Consider the following 26,849-nt stretch of genomic DNA (forward strand, 5'->3'; position numbering starts at 1 on the left):
GCTTCATTCTTCAACACTGAGGTAAAAGCTCTGATAAATGTGATGGGCTCAGAAGAGTGAATGACATATAATAACTGTTTTGTAGCAAATGCTGGCAAGGATGCGGAGAAAGAGGAACACTCCTCCATTGTTGGTGGGATTGCAGACTGGTAAAACCATTCTGGAAATCAGTCTGGAGGTTCCTCAGAAAATTGGACATTGAACTGCCTGAGGATCCAGCTATACCTCTCTTGGGCATATACCCAAAAGATGCCCCAACATATAAAAAAGACACGTGCTCCACTATGTTCATCACAGCCTTATTTATAATAGCCAGAAGCTAGAAAGAACCCAGATGCCCTTCAACAGAGGAATGGATACAGAAAATGTGGTACATCTACACAATGGAATATTACTCAGCTATCAAAAACAAGGGCTTTATGAAATTCGTAGGCAAATGGTTGGAACTGGAAAATATCATCCTGAGTGAGCTAACCCAATCACAGAAAGACATACATGGTATGCACTCACTGATAAGTGGCTATTAGCCCAAATGCTTGAATTACCCTAGATGCCTAGAACAAATGAAACTCAAGACGAAAGATCAAAATGTGAATGCTTCACTCCTTCTTTAAAAGGGGAACAAGAATACCCTTGGCAGGGAAGAGAGAGGCAAAGATTAAAACAGACACAGAAGGAACACCCATTCAGAGCCTGCCCCACACGTGGCCCATACATATACAGCCATCCAATTAGACAAGATGGATGAAGCAAAGAAGTGCAGGCCGACAGGAGCCAGATGTAGATCTCTCCTGAGAGACACAGCCAGAATACAGCAAATATAGAGGCTAATGCCAGCAGCAAACCACTGAACTGAGAATAGAACCCCCGTTGAAGGAATCAGAGAAAGAACTGGAAGAGCTTGTAGGAGTTCGAGACCCCTTATAAACAACAATGCCAAGCAACCAGAGCTTCCAGGGACTAAGCCACTACCTAAAGACTATACATGGACTGACCCTGGACTCTGACCTAATAGATAGCAATGAATATTCTAGTAAGATCACCAGTGGAAGGGGAAGCCCTTGGTCCTGCTAAGACTGAACCCCCAGTGAATGTGATTGTTTGGGGGAGGGCGGCAATGGGGGGAGGATGGGGAGGGGAACACCCATAAAGAAGGGGAGGGGGAAGGATTAGGGGGATGTTTGCCCAGAAACCGGGAAAGGGAATAACACTCGAAATGTAAATAAGAAACACTCAAGTTAATAAAAAAAAACTGTTTTATACTTTGACAAACCTTTTTATTGGTTCTTTATGGGTTTCATATCATACACCCCAATCCCACTCATCTCCCGGTCCCTTCATAGTTACCTGGTGCTCTTGCAACCTGCTTTCAAATGGAAGAAAAAAATTTCACTGAGGAAGCTGTAGTGTGTTGCAGTGTGTCACACACTATACCCTTTCGTCCAAACATCTTTACTTGCAAAGCTCATAGCAATCTGTCATTGGTTTGCTTTGAGATCTCTGGCTTCTGCTACACTACACTATCAATACCAGATCCTCACCAGGACTCTTCTCAGATATCCTGTTGTTGCCCTGTGTTGGCTTACCCCAACGTCTGTCCCATCTATTAATTGCTGGAACATGTGATAGGGCCAGTCCTGCAGGTCCAAAGCTGCATGATGTCCATGACACTGCAACCGCAGAATATCCATCCTATATTTTCTATATTTTGTGCTTTGTGCAGTATTAATGAAATTAATGAAGTTCTAGAAGGATTGAGTTTGGATCCCCGACCTACTGAATAGATTTGTAGAAGCCATGTCTCAACCATTGGGATTGTTCGATTTGTCAACTTGACAAATGATCTAAACTCACCTGAGAACTAGACTTCTGGGCATGCCTGTAGGAGTTATCCTGATTGTGTTAAATGGGGTGGGAAGGCCACTTCTACAATCCCTGGCTTGGGTCCTGGTCTGTACAAGTAAAGAAAGGGACCCAAGCAGCAACATGCATCCTCTGGGCTCTGTTTCCTGATCATGGATATGATGTGATTGATTGATTCAAATAGTTCCTCCCCCAGGACTGTGGCCTTGAACTATGAGCCAAAAGAAGCCTTTTCTCCCTTAAGTTGCTTTTCTTGGAGTATTTTATCACAGCAACAGGAGAAGAAACTAATCCAGTCATTAATTTCCTGGCTGTAAGAAGATTATTGATCCATCAGACCATCTGCAAAAACGTACAGTTTCAGATTCTCTCCTCGAGTCCTTCGGGAGCTGTGAGAACTTTCAAGCTTGCAGATAGTTTTGCAAAGTTGAGCTCTCCCAGATGCGCCGAGGCCTCCTCACAGAGTCACACCAAGGCATCTCACCTCTGTCGATGTTCTTCCTGAGGCAGGCTGATTTGTTTGCTTTTCACCCAGATGTACTTCCTTCTCAGTGCATCAGCACTCTGAGGCACGGCGTGATGGACTACTTATCTGTATGCCTCAGTGCCTTCGATCCTCTGGGACCCCTCTGAAAGTGTTTAAGACAAAATTTCACAACTGCCACAAATAAGAAAACCTTGCTACTTCAAGAAGCAGGGCTGAGCTGGGTGATGGTGGTGCCCATTTTTAATCATAGCACTCAGGAGACAGAGGCTAGCAGATATCTGCATTTGAGGACAGCCTGGTCTACAGAGTGAGTTCCAGGATAGCCAGGACCACACAAAGAAGCCCTGTCTCAAAGCCAGCCAACCAACCAACCAAAGTCCCATGAAAGTCTGAGGCTGTGTGCCTGCTCCTGGAGATCTTGACAGGAAGTCTCTCAAGCTCCACTCATCCTTCCTAGGAGGGGTCAGTGGTCCTTACTTTCTTCACCAGCTAGAGAGCACTTTCCAGACGTTTGGGATGCTGTGATTGGCAGAAGGAGGGGAAAGTAACCTAAGCATGACAGGGAAACACAGTAACACATTTGTGCTACTTCTCCTAAAGAAGTGGACTCTGGTTCTCTTTGCCTGTTCAAGGCAAGGTTTAAAAGCCTGTCTCCCTTTTCTTTCTCTTGTCTGCATCTGTCTTCTGTGCCTATTAATAGTCTCCTGCCAAAGGCAGAGAGCAAGTCTTCAAGTGTCAGATTTAGGTATGAGATAGGACACAGTTGTAATATAAACCTTAAGCAGAAGACTCAGGGACCTTTCTTCTTTTATATCTAGGCCCAGTAAGCTGTCTTCTGATTCTTGCTTCTTATACTAAGTGGCTGTCACTAAGGAGGGACTAGCAAAGACAGACAGACAGAAGGAAGAAAATTAAAGGGGGTAGATAGGCTTCATATGCAACAGAACAATTATTGTACAATATGATGACCTCAGTCCTTATCCTAAGCAATCTTTGTGAATGGCCGAATCATCAAGCTATCTTCCCACTGTCTACTGGAAGAACAAAAAGGGATTCTCGCGATTCTTTCCAAAGTTGCACCACATTGCTTAGTGTCCTGGTTTTCTGTGATGTATCATGTGACTTACCATGACGAAAAGCAACCTGGGGAGAAAAGGGTTTGTATGGCTTGTATGTCTTGATCACAGCCTGTCAGGAAGGAAGTAAACTAGAATCCTGCCGGGCATGGAAACAGAGCCTATGGAGGAATGCTGCCCCCTGGCTTGCTCCCCAAGGCTCACAGCTGGCTTGACTGTACAACCCAGGGACACCTGCCCAGGAATGCCATAACTCATAGAGGGATGGGCTTCCCCTACATCAATCATTAATCCCAAATGCCCTCACGGACTTGGCCAATTTATGTCACAAACTGTCCAGTACACTGAGCATTTCAACCAAAAGAAGCAAAGCTGTCCATTGAGGGTATTTTTTGCACCCTGCAACTAGAACTAACCTTGTCATGCCCAAGCTAGCTGACAGCTCAAAGACATCCCAAAGGTCCCTTCGCTTTCCCCACTAGACTTTTCCCACTGGGTCCTGTATGTGGAACCCCCAACACACACACACACACACACACACACACACACGCACGCACGCACGCACGCACGCACGCACGCACGCACGCACACATTTCTTTTTAGATATTTATAGCAATAAAATAGAATCCTTGAAAACATATCATTTGTATTTTGAGACGATTTAATTCTTAGTAAGTATTTATTTTTGCTTCCTTTTTTTCAAACTTCTGGGCTTTTTTTCTATTTTTGGAAGTATAATCAATTACAAGTCCACAAGCTTTTGTCCTATGGCCATGACATAAGTAGTTGTCAGCAGACGGTACGGTAATCTCAGAGGTGGAGAGTGGTGGAACTTTGTTTCCTATGTGCATGTGTGTCTATGGCAATCATGAAAGAACTCAGAACCTTTCCTTGTACTTCATAACATAGTATAGGTCTTATGGCCACCCCCAAACTGAAGGGGACAAAGAAATGTAGCCTTAGTCTGTGATGGGAAGGAAAACAAGGCAGAACTAAAGTATCATAGGCAAACTTGATAAATGGGAGGGTCATGTTTCTTTGCTCTTTAATTAAGACAATTTTCAACCCCCTCTGTGTTAATAAATTACTTTCAGTATTTGTCAGCCAAGGAAACTGAAAGACCAAAATATTAATGGAAATTAAGAAATGATCTTTAGCAAAATTTCCCTTCTTGTTGTGAGGTTCTATTTTTTGTTGTGGTGGTTGTTTTTGCTGTGAAGCAAAATTGGGGTTTATTTAAAAATAGAGAGGAAACATACTTAAAGAAAGATTAGAGCACACAGACATGGATGTGGGCATCTCAAAGAAGTCATGCTTAACTCTATCATGTATAGGATTCAGATGTTTTCTAAATGTTTTTATCTTATTATAATTATTAATTATTATGGGTTTTATTATAATATTTGACATGCACATAACATATTTCAACCATAAACTTTAAGCAAGAGAAGCTGAGGGCCTGGAGAAATGGCTGAGCCAGTAAAGTGCTTGCCTGCTGTGCAAGCATGAAGACCCACGTTTGCTCCCCAGCACCCATGTATAAACAGCCGGGTATGACAATGTGTGTTTATAACCCCATTACTGGTGAGACTGTGGCAGGAGGATCCCTGGGGCTTGCTGGCCAGCAAGTCTAACCAGATTGGCAATCCCCAAGTTCAGTTAGAGATCCTCCCACAATTAAAGTAGAAAGTTATTGGAAGACTCTCAGTGCTGATCTCTGGGCTACACACATGCGTGCATTCCCACACTCACATCTATCTATGCAACATATACATAAACATGCATATGCACAAGCAAACGCACAGTGCTACACACAAAGAACCAGAATCCGTATCGCTACAGAATTTAGTGACCTCTACAGTGCTTATGTGGTGTCCACTCCTCAAACTCACCTGCCGGCCCCACCTCCCCACTCCTACTTTCCACTCAGCTCTCAGTCACTTCAGTAGGCTGTCTCATTCTACTGTCTGGTCTGCTTCCAGAACGTGAGTATGATGCTCTTTATTCCACAAGTAACCATCAGCACAATGATGCTGTGGGTACCACGCTGACAGCAGTCCCAGGGTTAACAGGAGACAAGACATTGTGAGGGGCACCAGGGAATCAGACATCATTGCCTCCAATGGTTTTTGTCTTTGTTTTTGTTTTGTTTACCTTCTCTCACCTCGTTTACTGGACCTGTATGTTAGTCAATATTCTGTCATTATGACAAAGGTACCTCAACTAAATAAGAGGAAAGATTTGTTTGGGCTTATGGTTTTGGAATCTGGAGTACATGGTCAATGGGATCATAGAATTTGAGCCCAGGACAAAGCAGAATATCCTGGTGACAGCATATGACCACAGAGACCTGCTCATCTGAATGTGGCTTGGAAACAAAAGAAAAGGTGGGAGGAGGACACTGAGGTCTTATGCTTGTTCAAATGAAAAATGTTTTCTATTCACTCCTACATTTGAATACTTGGTCCCTGGTTGGTGACACTGTTTGGGAAGGTCGTGGATCTTTTAGAGAGTGGACTCTTGTCAGAGGAAGTATGTTACTGGAGGAAGGCTTTAGTAACATATAGTCTTGTAGCAGTTCCAGTTTGCTCTGTTTCTTGTGATCTCTCAGCTTCCTGCTCCAACAGCCACACCTATCTGCTCCCACGTCTCCCCACCATTAGACGTTTTCCCTCTGGAACTAAGAGCCAAAATAAAGTCTTTCACAAGTCTCTTTTGGTCATGGTATTTTATCAAAGCAATAAAAGGTCACTAGTATAGATCCAGCTATCTGCTTTCAGAGCACACATTACTCACCTAACTTTCTTCTCTGCCCCTCATCTCCTGAAAGCCCCACCATGTTCTAATAGTGACGCAGGGTGGAAGCCAAGCTTGAATCTTCAATGCATGGGTCTCTGAAGAACATTCAAGAGCCAGTGTATAGTAGTTCACCCTCAGCCTTCTGATGGAAACTGAATTGTTCTGCCCTCACCCCTGGGTCTCTGGTTATCAAGTAGGGTTTTCCTTGTTCCAGTAAATCACGTCCCTTTGTCCTCACCTCTTCCATTCTGACCCGTGCTAATGCATTCTTTCTTCACAGAAAATATTATTATTGTTTTCTAAGCAAAGGGATTAGCTAACAAATCCTCCGTGCTTATGGTGAGAAAAGCTGAGAAATTAGTTTTTTTTCAAGAGGCCTCAAACAGAAAAATAAGTCTTAGCAAAACAAGTGTTTTACAAACCCACCCACCTCACTTTTTATTATTAAAGAAAATGTGTCTAAAATATTGTAGGCATGGATTATAAGGTGTAAATTTAGGGTGACTGATGGTGATCAGATTGTGAAAGATCTCAGAAGACCTAGTAATAATCACTTTTATTCAAAGCAACTAATTAGTATAATTAGTGGATCATGAAGGTAGAGAAATACAAGGGAGGCCAGAAGGCCAGGTGGGTGGCTATTTTAGTTACTGCTTACAAAGGAATAGAGAAGAGAAGAGAAGAGAAGAGAAGAGAAGAGAAGAGAAGAGAAGAGAAGAGAAGAGAAGAGAAGAGAAGAGAAGAGAAGAGAAGAGAAATGGAGGGGAGAGAAGGGGAGGGGAGGGGGAGAAAGACTAGAGTTGAGCAATGCAAAGCAGATAGCATGCAGATGATCTGTCAAATATTGAGAATGGTGCCCATTTCCAGTTTGTAGTGACTGTATGGATGTAGGTGCAATTTATTGCAACAAAAATTAAATGAATAAGGATATATCTGAGGGTGGGACACATTTTGTTGTACATGTGTAGGGAGCCCTACCTGATCCAGAAACAGGTCTGCAATTGAGCTTCTTGGACTGACTGGGGAGTAGGAATTTGAAGCCTGAGAAATACCTTTAGGACACTCCTTTTCTAGAAGGGACCTCCAAGTATAAGTCTTTCTTGTTCTCCTGACCTTTGTGGTGCTCAATTGGCTTAAAATGTAAACATGGAGCTATTTTTAAAGACTACAGTCTAACATTCACTCTAGAAAAGATAAATCAGAACGTTCTTCTCCACTTGATTATGTAGTCAGTCAAAGAGAGGGCTTGCTGCTGATTTAATCTAGTCAGTGTAGGAATTGTTGCCAGGACACCCAGAATCTCACCTTCACAGTAGTGGATGAATCTCTCTGTTTAGACACAGACAGCCACAGCTGAGTGATGGATGTGCGATATTGTTCACCGTCATCCATCCCTTCTCCTGCAGGTACCGTGAAAGCTTTCACTTTTTAACCTTTTCATTTTCTTTTGTTGGCTTTGTACTTTTATCATCAAGAAAATAGAAAAAACACAAGAACAGTATCACTCAGTCAAAGTCACTAACAGGCTACTGTTCTGGAAACTACAAACTTTTGAACTCAGACATCTTCCCCAGCTGTAAACCAGAGACTGTCTGTGAATCTTTTTTCTCAGGACTGGGGAGAAAAAGGCATTTGAATTGCAGCAGGTCAACTGCGTTCATGACTCAGGCTGTCATTCACTAGATAGCTCTTCTAGAGAGTCATCCCCTTCTCCTCTGGGACTTACTGGTTTCTTCTGAGAACACGGATAAGTTGTCACAGTAACTGATGTGTCACAAGGCTGTCTGGAGGTTGTGGCCAACACAGCCAAGGAAAATGCTCTGGACACCAAAGGGATATTGCATCATCACATGGAGCTTTTGTTTCGGACTGAGCATCTTTCACATACTCTTTCACTGCCTGAAGTTGCTAGGATAAGAGCCTTGGGGGAAAACAGTCATCCTTTTGTCTTGCAGTGCATAGTGTGGGACTGGGACTCCAATGGCAAGCACGACTTTATTGGAGAATTCACCTCTACCTTCAAGGAGATGAGAGGCGCCATGGAAGGGAAACAGGTAGGTGGTATTGCCCAAGGCATTGTCTAGGATGCACCTTTAGCTAAAAATGGAAATGCTAACAGCAAATCTTCCATATATGAATGAGTCCGATGAAAAGGGAGGATGGCGGGATTCGATTCTAGAGCATTCTCAACCACAAACCATTCTGTGACCCTAAAATAGCAATTTCTCCATGGGGAAACCAGAGTAGTTCAATGAGTAAAGGACTACTTTCCTTTAGTTATGCAATCTTGGAAAAGTGGCATTACTTTCCCAAGGACCACAATTAAAGTCAACTCTAAATATAAGCCATCACTCCTTGGATGATAAGAAACACAGCTAGAGAAACTGCTGCTCCATAAAATGTACAGATCCAGGCCCTGTCAAGCTAATAAGTCAATGTCAGCTTACCAATATCACCCTGTGCAATTCTAAAGTGGATCATAAAGTTGTACTTGCCTCCTCTATAAACAGAAATAGGCAAATCAATAAATATGGGAAACATTGCATCTTTAGGTTCCCAAGAGGCCATTAAAAGTAAGATTATAACATCTATCATAATTGAAGACCACCAAGGCTAGATGCTTCCGGATAAACAGAGATAAATCTGTAATTCCCATTGAGGCCATGAAGTGTAGGCCACTGTACTTTCTGTGTCTGTGAGATGCTAGTAAAATTTAGTTCCACTTCGAGCCCCTGTGCTGACACATTTATTTGGTGGAAACAATTCTCTTCTTCAGTGATTTTACAATATCCAGTGTGTCTGACTCTAGATACGCAACGACCAATCCTGCCAGCATTGCCCCTGTTTTCCTAAAGCTAGCAGACTGATGGGAGTCAAAGTAAGATCTAAACATGGATGAAGTAAACAAAAAATTAAGAGGCAATTACAACTTGTGACAAATGTTATTTCAAAGGGAAAGATGGGACTGCAAAAATGGCCCCTCTGATAAAGGTGCTCGCTGCCAAGCCTGGTGAACTGAGTTTGATCCCTGAGATCCAAAAACGTAGAAAGAGAAAAACAACTCCTATAAGTTGTCCCCTTACTTCCACACATATGCATGGCACACACACACACACACACACACACACATGCATACACACACATGCATACACATGCACATATATGCACATACCACACACACAAGTACTCACAAATGCATTCACTTATGCACACACAGGCATGCATACATGTACTCACATAAGTAAATGTAAGTTTCTAAAATATAGAATAGAAACCCTCTAATTATGGAGTGGGTTACAAGTTATTAGCTGAAATGGACACATTTAACTTCAGACCCTTTAAGGATGAGAAAAAGCCAAGGATAAAGGATGGAAATGAGTAAGGGAAAAACATTTCAAACAGAGAGAGAATTCTTAGGTACTAATGCAGGAAAGAGCTTGGTGTGCCAGAGTACTTGGAAAGGGACCAGTATATCGGGTGCAGAGAGTGTGGGGTAACCTTGCATGGGAAGTAATAAAAGACAAAGCAGGAAGAACTGACTCTAATATAATCCTCCAAATGTTCTGAGGACATAAACTATGTTCTACAATAATATGGTGGCCACCAGCCACATGTGACTATATTTTGATTAATTAAATTAAATCAAGAAACACAATTAGATCTACCTAGCAGTAAAATCGGCCACATTCCAAGTGCTCAACAGCTGGTGGCTGTTGTATTGGATGAAAAAGACAGAGGCTGTCCCAACCATTGTAGACAGCTTCATTGTGTGATGCTGGAAACTGGTTCAAATTTGCTAAAAGATTGTTTAGCAGCATGGGGCAATGTGACTCAGTTGTAAAGGGATTGCTGTATAAGCATAAAGACCTGGGTTTGATCAACAGAGCCCATGTTAAAAAGTCAGGCATGGTGGCATGCTTCTGCACTAGGGAGAAAAGATGAGAGCATAGCTGGGGCTTACAGACTTGGTAGCCTGTCCAACCTAGAAAGCTCCAGGTCAGTGAATGATCTGCTCTCAAAAAACAAGGTGGATAGCTCCTGGGGACCAATACCTGAGGTGTATCTATGGCCTGCACATGCATGTACATGTGTGCCTGTGTACAAGCACACACATGTACATATGCACACATGTCTATTCAGAGAATGCTTTGGCTACTGTGTAATATCATTTAAAGAGAGAGAAGGAAGAGGCAGGTTAATCTGATAGATGAGAAGATGGGAACCTTGAACCTGAAAACCCCAGTATACCATATCAGAGGGAAAAAGAGGAAACCCATCATTCAAACTCCCTTTCCCTGCCTGGGTCATGATGCTGACAGAATATGATTTCCTAACTAATCATTAATTCCTGACTATCCCCGTAACTAGCTTTAGTCTGAGATGATCAGGGGAAATTTTTTACAAGACCAAATAGGGGGACCCTCTCTAAGATCCTCCTGGAAGGAGTCATTGTGGATGCAAGACCAGGACCTGGAGTGGTTCTGATGTGTGAGTCTTAGAGTGACCAGAGAAGTGGTTCAGAGTCGCTGATGGAGCCTCCTGGGTAGTGAGACACTTCTCTTATCTGTTGCTGAGTAATGAGTTACCCACTAACTTTCTGTCCCAAAACAACCATCATTACTTGACAATTTCTTGGTTGTCAATTTTGTATGGGTCACAAATGGGTCTGTCCATTATGTCACAATGGAACTCTCACACTCTGTGCCTCAGCAGCAGTGATGACTAGTACATCTCTCCATGCATGCTTTATTGTTGGTAGTGATGGTAGGAATGGTGATGATGGTGGTGATGGTGATGGTGATAATGGTAATCATAGTGGTGGCGGTGGTGGTTTTATCCTCTGATGTATAATTTTTTACAAGCTGATAAAATAAAACTTAAAGGCAGGAAAGTGCAACTTCAGAACACTGGTTTTCCCCAGCTTCTGTTCTCACCACATGTTTTATGAACTATTGGCCAAAACAAGTCACATGACTAATACATCAACACTGAAGTCATCGGAGGCCATTGTGTCAGTCTTTCCTGCTCACATCTGCCTCCAAAGCTGCTTCTTCGGGCATTTCTGACTGTCAGGAATAAACTTTTGTCTCCCAAATGGAAGCCGGAGGTTCCAGCTCCTTCAGGATTAGGAACAGAAATGTACAGAGACCATTGATTTTTTTGACTCACAGTAGCTTCTAGCTCATGAAATTGTCTGTAATCTAGAAGAGAAGAAAATTGTTCTAGATAGCTACCAGTTAATCCAGCAGTTCTCAATGTTTTCCAAGGTTTTTATTCTGTCCTTCAAAGGGTGTCCTCTGGAATGAAAGCCAAGGGAAGGGCTCAGAGCCAAAGAATCTTAAGCTTTAGAGATGAGAAATCCAAGGCATGGAGGAGTTAAGCAGCCAGTCAAAGGACAAAATGTTGGGAAGTGAAGGCATGAGAATATGCACAAGGCAGTCCATTGTCTCTGCCAATCACTTCCTCTTGTCATTCTCATTTTCCAGCCATTCAGTTTCATGTGTGTCCCCAGAAGCATCCAGGAGCTTGGCCTATTTCAAAGACTTGACTTCCTTTTAAAGATGCTCATGTTTGACTCTCTTGTGTAGGTACAGTGGGAATGCATCAACCCCAAGTACAAGGCCAAGAAGAAGAATTACAAGAATTCAGGAATGGTGATTCTGAATCAGTGCAAGGTATGTGTGATTCTCCTCTCTGCCAGGAGCGTAATGCTAGACTTGCCATGTGGGAGGAGTTCAAGTCATGTGATCAAAGTGGAATGGTTTCCACAAGGGAGTAACCTTATCAAAGGAAAAAAAATCATAAAATCTACATAGCACTGGACAAAGGAATTCAAATATAATCATGAGTGGCCTAAAAGCTGTGACAGTCCAATGTCACCTTCCCTTTCCCAGGGATAATCTTACCCCAAAGGACAGGAAGTAGAGGTCATAGATCAGGCTCTTCTGTGCACAAGGCAGATCTAGAAAAAGATACTTAAGTGGTGTGGGAGAAGTGGCTAAGTATGAGATATTCCTTATTCTAGAGCAATAATGACTCTTGAAAATATGGTTTGGGAAGTGCAGACCGACAGGAGCCGGATGTAGATCGCTCCTGAGAGACACAGCCAGAATACAGCAAATACAGAGGCGAATGCCAGCAGCAAACCACTGAACTGAGAATAGGTCCCCTGTTGAAGGAATCAGAGAAAGAACTGGAAGAGCTTGAAGGGGCTCGAGACCCCAAAAGTACAACAATGCCAAGCAACCAGAGCTTCCAGGGACTAAGCCACTACCTAAAGACTATACATGGACTGACCCTGGACTCTGACCCCATAGGTAGCAATGAATATCCTAGTAAGAGCACCAGTGGAAGGGGAAGCCCTGGGTCCTGCTAAGACTGAACCCCCAGTGAACTAGTCTATGGGGGGAGGGCGGCAATGGGGGGAGGGTTGGGAGGGGAACACCCATAAGGAAGGGGAGGGGGGAGGGGGATGTTTGCCCGGAAACCGGGAAAGGGAATAACACTCGAAATGTATATAAGAAATACTCAAGTTAATTAAAAAAAAAAAAAGAAAATATGGTTTGGGTCTTGTCCCAAGGGAAGATGTCAATTAAAGCAACACATAGACTCAAATAAAGCAGAGGAAGAGATGAGAATCTGCCGATGTCTTGGGCCCATCTGTACTGACATTGAAGACTCATCACAGGTTTCTTCCTGCCCTTTGCCTTGGCTTAGCAGCCTATCTGTTAAGTGTAGGCCTTCAGTATGCAGGTAAAGCAGAAAACATCATTATTAATCCAGACCCTCTCCAATGCAGATCCACAAGATGCATTCCTTCTTGGACTACATCATGGGTGGCTGTCAAATCCAGTTTACAGTAAGCTGTTTCTGTGTTTATCCTCTTTTGGGCAACGAGGGGTAGGAATGGTGTTGGGTTTGTGGACATGCAGACACAAGAGATCTTAAGAATCTTGAACAAGCTTTTAAGTACCATTGCTGAAGTATGATGTGGGGCCCTGTTTCTTAAATGAGACCATATTCCAACTTCTTCTGGTGAGTGTGTTCCTTGCCTCCTCAGCCTCCAGGGGTATAGAAAGCCCTCCTAACCCCCTTTTTAAAGTAACTACATGGGGCATGAAGTACAAAGCAGGCTATAGATTTCCAAACCCCATGGCTGGGCAAGAAGAATGAAAAGGAAGTGAGCCACACTGCTCTACTCCACTGAGCTCGGACAGATGCCTTTGTTGTGGCCATGGAACCAGGACATAGGCATCAATGTCATATCTAATGATCAATATCAAGAGAAAGCTATCTAGATGCTTTCTCAGGCAATGAGGATGGAATCTCAAAGACTGGAGGACTGTATGAAATCAGGTTGAGAGAGAGTGGGTATCTAGTCTCAGCAGGTGAGCAGAGGATCATCTCAACTCTCAACACCTCAGCCTTGTGGGATTTGGACTTTTTTAAAAAGTGCCAATGAAGGAAACTGAAATGACTTGGTAAAGTAAAGGAACTTGCCACCAAGGCTGATGTCTAGAATTTGATCCCAAGGAGTCACACTGTGGAAAGATTAAACTGATTCAGACAAGTGGGCCTCTAACTTCTACATGATTGCCATGGAATACACATGTGCACACACATGCATACACACACACACACACATACACACACACACACACACACACACACACACACACAATTGGATCCATCCTCCCTGGGAAACTTGTGTTCACTCAGTCAGTATTCAAAATGTTCTGAGATATAGGCATATATATCTTTCAGAAAGAACATACCCAGATAACAAAATATAGGTGGTATGACACTAAAAACACAAGAAAGAACTATGGATTACAATACAGAAGAGATGGAATTTGTACAATGCTTACCTCTTATCTTACAGAATTGTACTTGGGAAGCTCAGCTCTCTTTAGTTCTTTACCAAATCAGCCATGTGAGGAAAACGTGGAAAATGAGTTTAAATTTTATATATGTTTTAGTCCAACACAATTGACAAAATCCATATGTTCTCAGGACCGGGGGTAATGCTGGTCTCAGAACTAGAAAAGGAAATCAAGATAAATGGACATTTAATGGTCCAGTGCCTCCTTAGCAAAAGACTTGTATGGTGATTTGAATGAAAATCGCCCTCATAGTCTCATAGGAAGTGGCATTATTAGAAAAGATTAGGACATGAGTCCTGGTTGAAGTACGTGTGGCTTGTTAGTGCAGGTGTGTCACTAGGGATGGGCTTTGAGGTTTCAGAAGTTCAAGCCAGGCCCAGAGTTCTCTCTCTTCCTTATGTCTGCTGATCCAGATGTAGAAATCTTGGCTCATTCTCAAGTATCATGTCTGCTGCTTGTTGCCATGTTTCCCATCATGATACTAATGGCTTGTAAGCCAGCCCCAACCAAATATTTTCCTTTGTAAGAGTTGCCTTATGATGTCTCTTCATAGCTGTAGAACACTAAGATAATTTGCTTCTGTTCTAGTGTCAGAAAAGTCAACCTATGTTCCACCTAAACTCAGCAATGCTCAATTACTTTTGAATACTTACAGGAGCCCATCACTACTTTAACATTGACGATTCTATAGCAATGGAGTCACCTGCCCTCCTGTATACACACTGGTACATAAAGAAGGCAACCAGAACACATCCTGTGGGCACACCCATCCAACACTACCTGTATGGCACACTTATTGCTGATCCAGGTCTATCTACAGGGCAACAGTGAAGCAAGAAGTTTTCCAAAGAGAACTACTGAAATAGTTTCCCAAGATATCAGGCAAAGGAGTGATGTCAAGAAGCTATTTATAGGTTTTCCCAGGAAAGCTCTATTGATTTCAGTTTGTTTTAGATTCTATAGATCCTAGGCTCTTGACCAACTCCTTATTTAACCTACACAGGCTTGCTTTGCCCTTGGGTCTGTGCTGAAGGACATCAGCCATCCCACAGCATTCCAGACCACATCCTGGCTGATTTTGTTAGTTGTTTGAGAATTTCATACAGTGTGCTTTGATTATATATACTCCCTTTCTTCAGTTCCCTCCAGATTCAACCCATTTCTCTTCCCATTCAACTTTGAGTGTCCCCCTGCAATTCCCCATAAAAGTCAATTTGTGCTACTCAGTTTTTCTGATTGTGTGACCTTCCACGGGTTGGCTCACAGGGTATATAGTCTTGGATAGGCCTGTAGCCGCTTGACTTTGATTGCCTTTCCTGCTCTGCTTTTCTCAGTTTTCTCTTCTTAACCCTCCCCAGCTGGGTAGAGGCTACCTCACTATTTGTCACCAACAGCACCCAAAGTCCTAGCTCCCTCTGTACTCCTTTCTCACCTTCCTCTCCTCCAGTTCCAACTGATAATAAACCTGTGAGGTACCAAAGTGGGGATCTCAGTCAGGAGCAACAAATGGGAAGGAGAATGTAAGATAATGCTGAGAAGGGGCGGGGTCACTGAGGGTTCCATCACATGGCCCTTCCTCCTGGAGACCTCATGTCAGATGCTCAAAGGAGAATAAGAGGTCTGGATGCCCTGTCCTAGAAAAGGCACCAGTCACTCATGCCACCGATGGCATTTGCTAACAAAGTGAAGCCAGCTTTCTCATTATGAAGTTCTTGCTGCTTAAATAGTACAATGCTATGCAAATTTTAAGCTGTAGTACAGTTAATTAAAAAATAGTATGTGATATAATTCTGCCTACTGGTGCTTATGTACCAGCCAGTAACTTTACTGCAGCATAAAAATGAGTGGCAGAGAGAGGAGACAGGGGAGGTCTCCCTGACATGGAGATGGCAGGGAAGAGACAAGGAGGAGGAAAGTAATTAGACTTGGGCATCACCCAGAGGCAAGAGTCTCACTGGTTTATTATGCAGTGCATGGCTGCTGAGCAAGAGAAGTGGCTTTAGGTGTGAGAAACTTGGGTCCTAAAGAGTGATGTTCAGGGGTCAGAGGTGACACCAAGTTCTAGATGTTCTCCACTTCATCCCACAGGCCTACTCTTCCTTCCCCATCCCTGCCTGAGCCCCAAACATCCGCACTAGCCAGATCTTCCTGCTTTGAGCTATTTCTTGGGTCTGTCCATTGATGGGAGTCAGAGATCAAACAGCAAACCCAGTGCAGAACACCTGTTCTTCTAGATTTCTGCTTTCCAGGCTTGAACTACGGTGACCTTGTTCCTCCATAGAAGGTCACCATTCCTACCACATGCCCTGTCCTTCACATACTCTTCCTGCTGAGTTCTAGAAACAGTTCTATCTACCCCTCTGTGATGAATTTCATATAATTTTTCCAAACATTTGTGGTCTGTCACTTTATTAAACTCCCCAGTCACCTCTTCTGAGTCTCTCATAGAGAGACTGAATATTCCACATGGCATTCAGGGATGGAGAGAGGCTTCTGTGTCTTCCATGGGGATTCTGGTTCAAACTAAGGGGGTTAAAGCTGGGGAGACTGCTCCCAACACCACACTGCTTGAAATACTTTTATTTAACCCTATCTAGGAAATTCAGTTATAGATGGATTTTGGTTCTGTGGATTTAGTTTGAAAAACATACCCATGGGCTATTATTTATGTGCATAAATTTAAATGATAAATGCTGGGAGTTTACTTGTGTTAATATGAATAGCAGGTCTGTTTAGGGTGTGTTGAGAAGTATCTTCGGGTCAGAGGTTAAGATGACTTGAATATTGAGATAATGTCGTACATAACGGAGTGTTCAAATGGGCCAAGAACAGGACGGGAAGCAAAGGGCATGTGCTTTAGAGGAGGGAATCTGAGGTGTTTACCAAGAACTATCTATCAGAAGCCAGGAATGTTAGTGAAGGGATACGGAAGCTGGAGCATGAGGTGAAAGCAGAGGCAACAGGCCCAACAGACCTAGTGCATGGTGACAAGAAGGGAACCTAGTGTGGCAGCAAGAGAAGGGGTTGTGTGGAAAGGAAAGCAATGAGCCTGGGCCTGCGATGCAAAGAAGAGATTTTGGAAGCAATCAAGTCTAGGATGACTTGGACTCGCTGCCTGTCTGGCAAAGACTGATGGTGTTGTTCATAGAGAAATGTAAGTCAAGAGGGCTATAAACAAAAGGATGGATTCACTTTAGGGGATGGTAGAAGTATGTTTGAGTATCCCAGTGGATGGCACCTACAGAGGCAAGCTTCAGTCCCAAGAAACAGGCGGAACTGAATGTATATCAATCTGGAGGAGAAGGAGAAAGAGAATAATACAGAAAGAGAAGAATACAGAAATACCCAATGATGAGGAGTTGTAGAAGACCTTCATGGGCAAAGGAAGTCCAGAATCTCAAAAATGGCCAGATGACCAGTAGGGTATCAGGAGGAGAAAGTTACAAGACCTGAAAGGTAACGATCCTGAGTGCTAAAGAGAAGAAGGGGCATGAGTAAACATGGGCTGGGGGATGTAACGAGCAGGCATATGTCGTCTTCAAAAGAACAGTGTCAGCAGATAAGGGGAGACCCTGGGTTACTGTGTAAGCAGGAGACAAAGAAAAAATCATAGGTATGAACTCAAGAACATAACAATAAAGGGAAGGCAAGAGAGAAAGGGAGGATGGCTGTTTGAGGGCGAGATGGGTGGCATTTGACTAGAATCAGGCAATAAGCAGATGAACCAAGACAAAAGATGATCAATGGAGCTGAGGAACGGCTCAGAGCTGAGTATTTGCCTAGGATGTGCAAAGCCCTGGGTTCAGTCCCCAGCATCACAATACAGGACAGAGGATATTAAAAGGAGCCTTGGTCAATGATTTCTTTTCGGTCACCAGGACATCAGAGAACCTGATACATGCCCCAGATTATCCCAGTAGAAAATGTGTACTTGATTTTGCACATAGCCATGGAAAATTCAGAGCCCCCCTCAGAATGAGCTTCATATAAACCTCATGAGAATCTGGAGACATAAGAACTGAGATCAACTATGGTGTTCTAGTCTTGGAGGAGGTGAATAGAGGTGAAACAGCTGACAGAGAGAGGCACATGGCTTGACACATGGTTCTGCAGCTAAAAATAAAACCAGATACTAGAACTTCATCGACAAAATATAATTATAGACAGTGGAAGAGACAGATGCTGTAAGTTGTCTGGAAAGGAGATGGTGGAAGAATTAAAGGCTTCCTTTGAAAGTTATGACTTTTATAGATGCATAGAAATGTTCATTGTAGCATAGATTTTTCACAGGTAGGAACTTCTACAGCTTAAATATCCAACAGTAAAACGACTGTGTACATTACAGTAGTTCATCTAAATGGACTATGATGAAGCCATTTTAAATCATAATTTCAAGGGCAAGGAAATCACATAGAGCCATGTCTATGATACCACTGAGCATAAAGAAAACCAGAATGACTCTGTGAGTAGAACTATGTAATAGATTTCACTATAGCACGTCTCTATGTGTGGTTTATATAATGTATATGAATATATATGCATATACATATATTATGGTTTGGATGTGTCTTCGTGAAGCATGTGTTGAATCCCCAAAGCCACAGATTTGGGAAGTGAGAGATAGAGTCTGTCTGGAGGTTTATAGGTCATGAGGGCTTTACTCTCTTGGTGAATTATAATATAATGTTATTATATTATATGAATGATAAAAGAGAGTACATCTGTGTTCTCTCTCACACACATTTTCTTCTGTCTTCCACAATGAAAGGTAGCAACAGAATACTCCTAGAGAGATTTCAGCAGTGAGCCTGTCTTTTAGCAACTGTTCCAGTGTTCTCAGCAGGCAACAGAGGCAGGCTTGGGTACTCCAGACTCTACAACTGTGAACCTGTTCCATCTCTACTATCTGTAAACGACCCAGTCTACAGTATTCTGATACAGCAGCACAAAATGGCTGGGGGAAATATTATATAAAACAACTAGCAAGCAAGATAAAATTACTTTCTAAGCTACAGAATCCTGAGCAGTAGCTTTTATTAATATATTTTGAATGGCTACTCTTACAATTTGTAGTTGTAAAAATTTAAAGGTGATATTTTCCACTTCCCTTTGATTTTATGGTGTTTAGTAGCATGGTATTATATATGAAGCTGAATATGGATTCTCTCACCCTGACCATCAAATCTAAAATCTGGGTTATCTATTCAAGATTCTCCCAGGAAATCTTTTCTTGCTCTAGCACATTTAGCATGCCTTATAGCTACTACATATCCTGGATTAAGTTTCTAGTCTCTATTTTAGACACCTAGTGGGCTTTGAGATAGGACAGTGACCTGCCTGCACATAGCCAGGGTACAATGGGCTGAGGAGGCAAAAGTTTTACCATTGCCAGGAAATGTACCAAGCAGTTTCAGAGAAATAGGAATTTATTTTTTATTTCATGACCACCTCACAGAACTGAGAATAAGACTTTAGCTTATCACTTAAGAAATGTCTAAAGTCCGCATCTCTTCTCAGGCTTATTACCTGAGTCCAAATTGTGTATCTGCCTCAGGATGTGACAGTATGCATGGGGGTTCCAGGTAACAGATCCAGCAACTCTCTAGATTCTGTTTCCCAGTGGTTTGTGTCCATCAGAGTCCCCCTAATGGCCAGTTAGGATTGTTTGGTATAAAAACTGTAAGTGTCAAAGACACATTCATTCTTCACAGCTAGCCCTTTCCAGGACGCAGCTCCACACATCAGAGACATCCAGGGAGAGGCTGGCCAGCTTTTTATGCCTGGTTTCTTCCCAGGAGCCTGCTCTCTGCTGCCTGCTGAGAAACCTGGAGTACTCACCAGAAGACCAGGTTTTCATAAAGGTGTCCCATCAGGAAAAGAAAACTCGATGGTTCTGCTAGCTTGCTGGCACTTAGGAATCCGGGTGTCTGCAACCACCTCCAGGGACTGTCATTTTCAGTCGATTTTTTTTTCTTTTGTTTCTCAACTTAATCCCATAGTTCACTGCCCCCAAACATCCTTGTTGCTTTCTAAAATAAGTCTAACCTTTCACTGAATTCTCTTCCCATCATGGCTAACTTTAAAGAGCACAGAACTCCTGGTGGAAAGCCACCTCCTGAAGGTGGGTATTTCATCTCCGACTTCTGGAGGGATACTTGAGAAACTGTTGCTTGACGGAAGAAGGAAAAAATAGCTGCGATGTGCTTAGGACCTTCCACTGCAGTGTAGGCACATGAGAAAATACCTTTATGTCAACTGCAGAAAATAGTAGGTAATCCAGGTCACTGCTTTATGTACCTCTCACCAGCTACTATCTTAAAGCCTTTCACAGAACCTCCTGAGCTGGGACAGCCCCTCTGATGGACATAGATAGATACAGGATCTAATCCTATAGGAAATGAAGAAACCCAAAGACTGGCTGCAGGCCACCAAAACCAAGTAGGCCAACTTTAACCCACTAAGCCTGGCCTTCATATCGCTCTGTTGCCTGGCAGGATGATTACCCTCCTCTGGCCCCAAAGAAATCTGCTTCTTTCTTCTCCTAATGGACATCCAATTCCACATTAAGCATGTCACCAAATCCTATTGAGTTCACACCCTGAATGTATCTAGCCACAATCCCCTTCTCACTGCCATCTCTGTTCCACCCTAGTTTATTTAAAAATGATGATGATGATGATGGTGATGGTGGTGGTGGTGGTGGTGGTGGTGGTGATGATGATGATGGTGGTGGTGGTGGTAGTGGTGATGATGATGATGAGACTTGCCCAAGCCAGCCTGAGGCTGAAGGATTCATAGAAATGGTCTAACAGGATCTCTTAGGGTTTACATTAAGTGTTTACAAGTAGTTTTAAATGTATTGTAATTAAACAAAAAAATCTGTATCTGCTCATTCGGATGTGGTATATGCCTACTTCTCAGCACATCATGATACCCATCTAGATGATACAGTCAAGCTGAGACACCAGGCCTTGGCAGCTGCATGCCTAGAGCTTCTATCCTATCCCAGGGAGAACAAGCAGGTGCTTCTGCCCCTTTAGCTCCTGCTCTTCTTTAGATTTTTCTCTTAGTGCAGTACCAAGCTCCTGGGAATGTGTTTGCTGTCACTTAATGCTCTTGACATTTTAGGGTTTTCAGTTGGGTAATGAAGATGTGGAATGGATTACCAATGTCTATACATATCAGGAGGCAGAGATAGGATGCCTTCAGTTGGGGGGAATACTGTGATAAGGGTATCATGAACAGAAGGGGGTAGCTTAGCAGCCATGAGACCTTGATTCAATCTCCAGCATCATTTTTTTAAAAAAAGTATAGACCTTTCCCAGTATGATCCAGGTAATACCTATACATCTTAGTACTCTCTGGGATTTCCTAAAGGGATGGTTGGTTGGTTGGTTGAGTAGATTTTAGTTTTGATTTGACAAGGTTTCACCATATACCTCACGCTAGCCTGTAGTACTCACAATCCTTCTGCCTCAGTCTTCCAATTCCAGAAATTATACCAATACATCATCACACCAAGCTCTAGGTTCCCTATAGTTTTAAAATGATTTTCTCAGTAGAAAGAAACAGAGTGATATCATACTTGGCCATCCCAGCTCTGATTTACCTTCCAAACCCACCTGTATAGGCAAGGTGTGGTCTTAGTGTCTCTATTGCTATGAAGAGACTCCATGACTAGGACGACTCTTATAAATGACATTTAATGGGGCAGTCAAGTGCACCAGAGGACATGGTTTCAATTCCCAGCACCCACAGTGACACACTTCCTCCAACAAGGCCACACCTACTCAACAAGGTCACACCTCTTACTGTGCCACTCCCTGAGCCAAGTGTATTCAAACCACCACAGGTGTTAATCGTCTCTAAAATTTATCTGTTCGAGAGAAAGTGGCTGAGAATGGTGGGTTTCTGAACCAAATTTAGTTAGCTTACCATGGTCTAGCATGGTATGATAAATGCCATCTCCTGCCCTGTAGCCCAGGCTGACCTTGCCTTGCAACAACCCTCACCCATCAAGTGCTGGAGTTAACAGCATATACACAGTCTCTGTGCACCTCTTGGATGTTCCCCTTAGAAACATGGTTTTTAGAATTGTTAGCACATATTTTGACCAGAATTGTCTGACCAGAGCCTCATGAGTGGATCCCAGGGTGTTTCCTATCTCTTGCTCAGAATTCATGGAGGTTCCAAGTATCACAGCCTTGCATCCCGGTGCTCAATTAGAGGGAGCTTTCTTTATGCATTGCCTTCTCTTTCTTTGTGAAGATTGGATCTCACTTTCAGGATGAACCCATCTCCAAAGATAGAGGCATTAGGGTCCCTTTGGGGTCACCTCCATCCATCCTTCATAAAACCTCTTCCCACACTTACCCATCTGCCACATACATTTTGCTTGTCCTTTCCCTCCCTCCACAGCTGGCTAGTCACAGAGAATGAATTACTTCAAGACCACATCCCCTGAATTGTCACAGCTATATCCTGCCTCCTACCTCTTTAAAGTCTCCATACCTCCATAGTCTCTCTACCTCCTGGCCAGGCCCCTCCATTTTTCAATGGGAACTGTTATATTAGAGATTGGAGATTTTAGGTTTTTTATTATTGTCATATATTTATTGTACATAGTGATGGGGTCCATAAAGACCTTTCTATTCATACGTATGCTACATGTGAATATTTTGACAGAGTCACTGGACAAACTGGACAGACTCTTTCTCCTCCCTCAGTAGTCTTCTTCCTTCACAGAATCAGACAACCTTACTTCAATTTCTATATCATAAATGTGTGTAAATCTATCTAGCCATCTAAAAATCTAGAATCAACAGACCAGAGAAAACATGCAATATGATGTTTTCTATGTCTGAGTTATTTTGGTTTACATGATGAACCAGATTCCAGTTCCATCCATTTTTCTGCAGGCAATGTAATTTCATTCTTCTTTATGTCTGGAAAAGACTCCATTGTATACATGTATACATGTACCATATTTTCTTTATCCATCTATCTACTGGTGTGTTTCAAACAGAGACTTATATGCTTACAGTGTAATAATGAAGCTTTATCGTTGAAAGCATGTAGATGTAAAGTTAAATCCAGCCCTACCATGTGTCCTTCAATACCTTTGGTCATCATGGTTATCAATAAAAACGAACAACAATTTCTACCTTACATTTTTATACAAGGTAATAATGCCAATAGAATAGTCTGCATGGAGAGAAGTTTTAACATAAGCTGTTCCTCTCTGTTCATGATTATTCAGAGTCAGGATGCTTTGCAGTGGTAAGTTTCCTTTCCATGATCTTCCTTACCATGTCTTTGTAGTTTGTACCTTAATTTTATCAGTATATATGCCTTGTCAAAAATGAAGAGGTATTCTGAATATAGAATGGAATCCTTCCTAAAATATTTTTTGGCTAAGTCCTTTAAAGAGGTAAAGAAGGGGTTGGGGATTTAGCTCAGTGGTAGAGCACTTGCCTAGCAAACGCAAGGCCCTGGGTTCGGTCCCCAGCTCTGAAAAAAAAAAAAAGAAAAAAAAGAGGTAAAGAAGAAGGGGAGTAGCTTCATGAAAAGAAGCAAAAGTAAATAAATTACAATTGGATTATTCTTTTCATTTTAATTGATGAGGGGAATACAACCTCAGACGAAGTCATATATTTGCTCTACCAACATTCTCTTTAATTATAGCGGGGTTTTTTTTTCTTCTAGATGCCCCCCCCCCACTTCTTTGAAAGTCTGGAGAATATCCCAGTCATTGGTTATAATAGAATTTTCAAAATATAACACAATGATTCCCATCTCATAATTCCCAAGATTATATGAGGAAAATAGAGCTTTCGTGCTGTCGGGGAACCCATGGGCACATTCTAGTATAGTGCGAGCACAAAGAAAACATGATGCAATGTGAATATTCCACTTTCCCCATGACTTCACATTGTATTCTTCTCCACCCTAAGCTGAACAGTCTTTGAGACATCTTTGCCAGGTTGACTATTCTTTCAATGGTGGTGTTACTGAAAAGCTGAGGAGTTTCCTTTCATTTTAACATCCGTGGCTATAAGTATTCATTGATATCTTTTGTTGTTAGGAAGTAGTTGATGAAGAACAGTACATAGACTCTATGAAAAGATTGGCCCTCTCTTTTGAGGCTAGCGAGATGGCTCAATGGTTAAGAGCACTAGCTGTCCTTTCAAGACACCTAGGTTTAATTCCTATCACCTACATGGTGGCTCCCAGCCACCTGTAACTCAGGTTCTAGGAGACCCATAACCAGATGGAGGCAGTAATAGATCTTTCAGCAAAGCGAAGCCACTTCCAGATTCTACCAAATTTTGAAAGAGAAGCCAATACTAATGCTTCTCAAATGGTTCTGTGAAACAGAAAGACAAAGGTCTTCCAATTCTAAAACCAAACTCATTCTAAAACCCAGCACCACTCTGATACCGAACAGGAAGTGCTCACAACAAATCAACTACAGATAACTGCCCTGATGACTGTTTCTGTTAAAATCCTCGATAGAATGCTTATAAATTGAACTCAAGAGCACATAACCAAGTTGGTGTTATCCCAGAAAGGCAATGTTGGCTTTATATGTATGATCAGCAAATGAATAAATAGTTTTGAGGGATTGAAATCAAATTAATTCAAGTAGTACCAAAAGCCCTGACAAACTCAACATTTCTTCATGATAAAAATACCCAAGAAACTAGGAATAGAAAGAATATAAATCAACATAAGGAAGGCTATTATAAAACAAGCCTATAGCCAACATTATAGTAAATGAAGAAAAACTGAGACCATTGTAGAACAAGACTGGTGCCCACTCTTTTTTATAACAGTGTTCGAAAACCTTAGCTAAAGCAATAAGATAAGATAAATTGAGAAAGGGAAGAAGCTAAATTTTTCTATTTTTAGATGAGATGATCCTGTACTTAGCTTAAAGATCCTAAGTACTGGGGTTGGGGATTTAGCTCAGCGGTAGAGCACTTGCCTAGCAAGCGCAAGGCCCTGGGTTCGGTCCCCAGCTCCGAAAAAAAAAAAAAAAAGAAAAGAAAAAAGATCCTAAGTACTTCACCAGATGTACATCCCAAAGATGTTTTGCATCCCTGTGTTTATAGTTGTACCATTTACAATAACTGGGCGATAGAGTCAGATGTCTTCAACATATCAATGGATTAAAAAAGTGGGATACATAATGGAGTTTTATTCAGCCAAAATGAAAAGTTGAATCATAACCCCAGCTAGATGTAAGGTGAAAGACAAAAATTGTGTTTTCTCTTACATATGAAGGGTAGATTTAAAATTGTGTGTGTGTGTGTGTGTGCGTGTGTGTGTATGTGTGTGTGTGTGTACACATGCATGTTATGAAACTAGAAAATGGACCATGATAGGAAGAAGAAATGTTAAGGGATGGGGAAACAGAGGGCAATAGAATAAACATGATAAGCAAACAGAGGGGGTTGTCTGTAGAAAGGATGGGAATCAGCTAGGAAGGGCCACAAAGCACAGGGAAGGACAATCTGGAAGAAGAATAATTAAGATAAAATATGACGCTGTTTATGTCTGGAAAGTCAGTGAAGAAACTCATTGCCTTTTATGATAACTTAAAATATAAATCTTTAAAAATGAGTTGGGAGCTAGAATAATCTCAGAAAGCTGAAGGAGAAAGACTCTTTGGTAGCCAGAAAAAGGCTGCTCTTTTCTCGTCCCCAGTTGCAATGACAAGTTATCCAGGTGTGCTCTGTGTTAGACAGGAGTCCCCGTACAAATGGGAAGAAGGCTTTACTGTGTTGCTCCTGGAGGAAGTTTTGTTAAAACCACCCAATACATAACTCTGCAGCTGACTGCATAGGAATTAGACAGCAGCTTTGTTGGGAGTAGGATTCTCCACACCGAATTTGCCCATTAGGGCTCTTGCCTATCCTTCATAGCTGGAGCTGTTCTGCCCATGGAGCACACGAGCCTTTTCTTAGTGGATTGTGAAATTGGAGACAGATGCCCTGTCCTTAACCTTGAAGCTTGGTGACATGGTGACATGGATCAATAGTGACTGAACTTTCTGAACTTCCATCTCAAGTCCCATTCGGATAGGAAGAAACAGGCTATGAAAGACAGCAAACCTGACTTTGGTCAAATTAGTAACTAAGTTTTCAGGGAACTAACTAACTTCTCTCACTTTTCTTATCAGCCAAATATGCCATGTACGCTTATTTTTCTCTATCTGAGGCCATGATAGGATCCAGGTTGGTCGCGGTTCCTAAGGGTGCATTTCTTCTTACGTTTTCCCTCCGCAGGTAGCTATAGACTTCACTGCCTCTAATGGAGACCCCAGGAACAGCTGCTCCCTGCACTATATCCACCCATACCAGCCCAATGAGTACCTAAAGGCCTTGGTGGCTGTGGGAGAGATTTGCCAAGACTACGACAGGTAAGAGACTTCAGACATCAACTGTGTTCTATCTGAAGTGGGGTCCCATGGCCCTTGGCTGACTCATGACCAAAGAGTGGCAGTCAATTCCAGCACCTCCTCATGGAGAAGCTCTTGAAAGAACAGGGTAGAGCCTTGTGCCAAACAGTTCATCCTCTGCACCTAGAGAAACTGAGTTGGTGCCACACTCGCTCCAGTGAGTAAACAAGTCTCTCCCTCAGCTTTCTGCTCTTATTAGGTTGGTGACATCGATAGACAGCAAATTCTAAGTTCCATTGTGTGGACTGAGTGTGAAGGTGTCCTTGCTCCTCAGTTTG

At 42.4% G+C, this 26,849-nt stretch overlaps 1 protein-coding gene across 2 annotated transcripts in view; it reads left to right on the forward strand.

The window, feature by feature from the left end:
• Nucleotides 1-26,849, forward strand: part of Cpne4 (copine 4) — a 454,614-nt gene that overhangs the window by 401,521 nt on the left and 26,244 nt on the right. For both annotated transcript variants that reach the window (XM_087563156.1, NM_001436538.1), the window contains 4 exon segments: nt 8,181-8,279; nt 11,814-11,900; nt 13,025-13,084; nt 26,399-26,532. In XM_087563156.1, the coding sequence (XP_087419282.1) occupies nt 8,181-8,279; nt 11,814-11,900; nt 13,025-13,084; nt 26,399-26,532 (380 nt within the window).

The sequence above is a fragment of the Rattus norvegicus genome, chromosome 8, assembly GCF_021556685.1.
Source record: "Rattus norvegicus strain SHRSP/BbbUtx chromosome 8, alternate assembly SHRSP_T2T, whole genome shotgun sequence".
In the NCBI taxonomy this organism is placed as follows: Eukaryota; Metazoa; Chordata; class Mammalia; order Rodentia; family Muridae; genus Rattus; species Rattus norvegicus.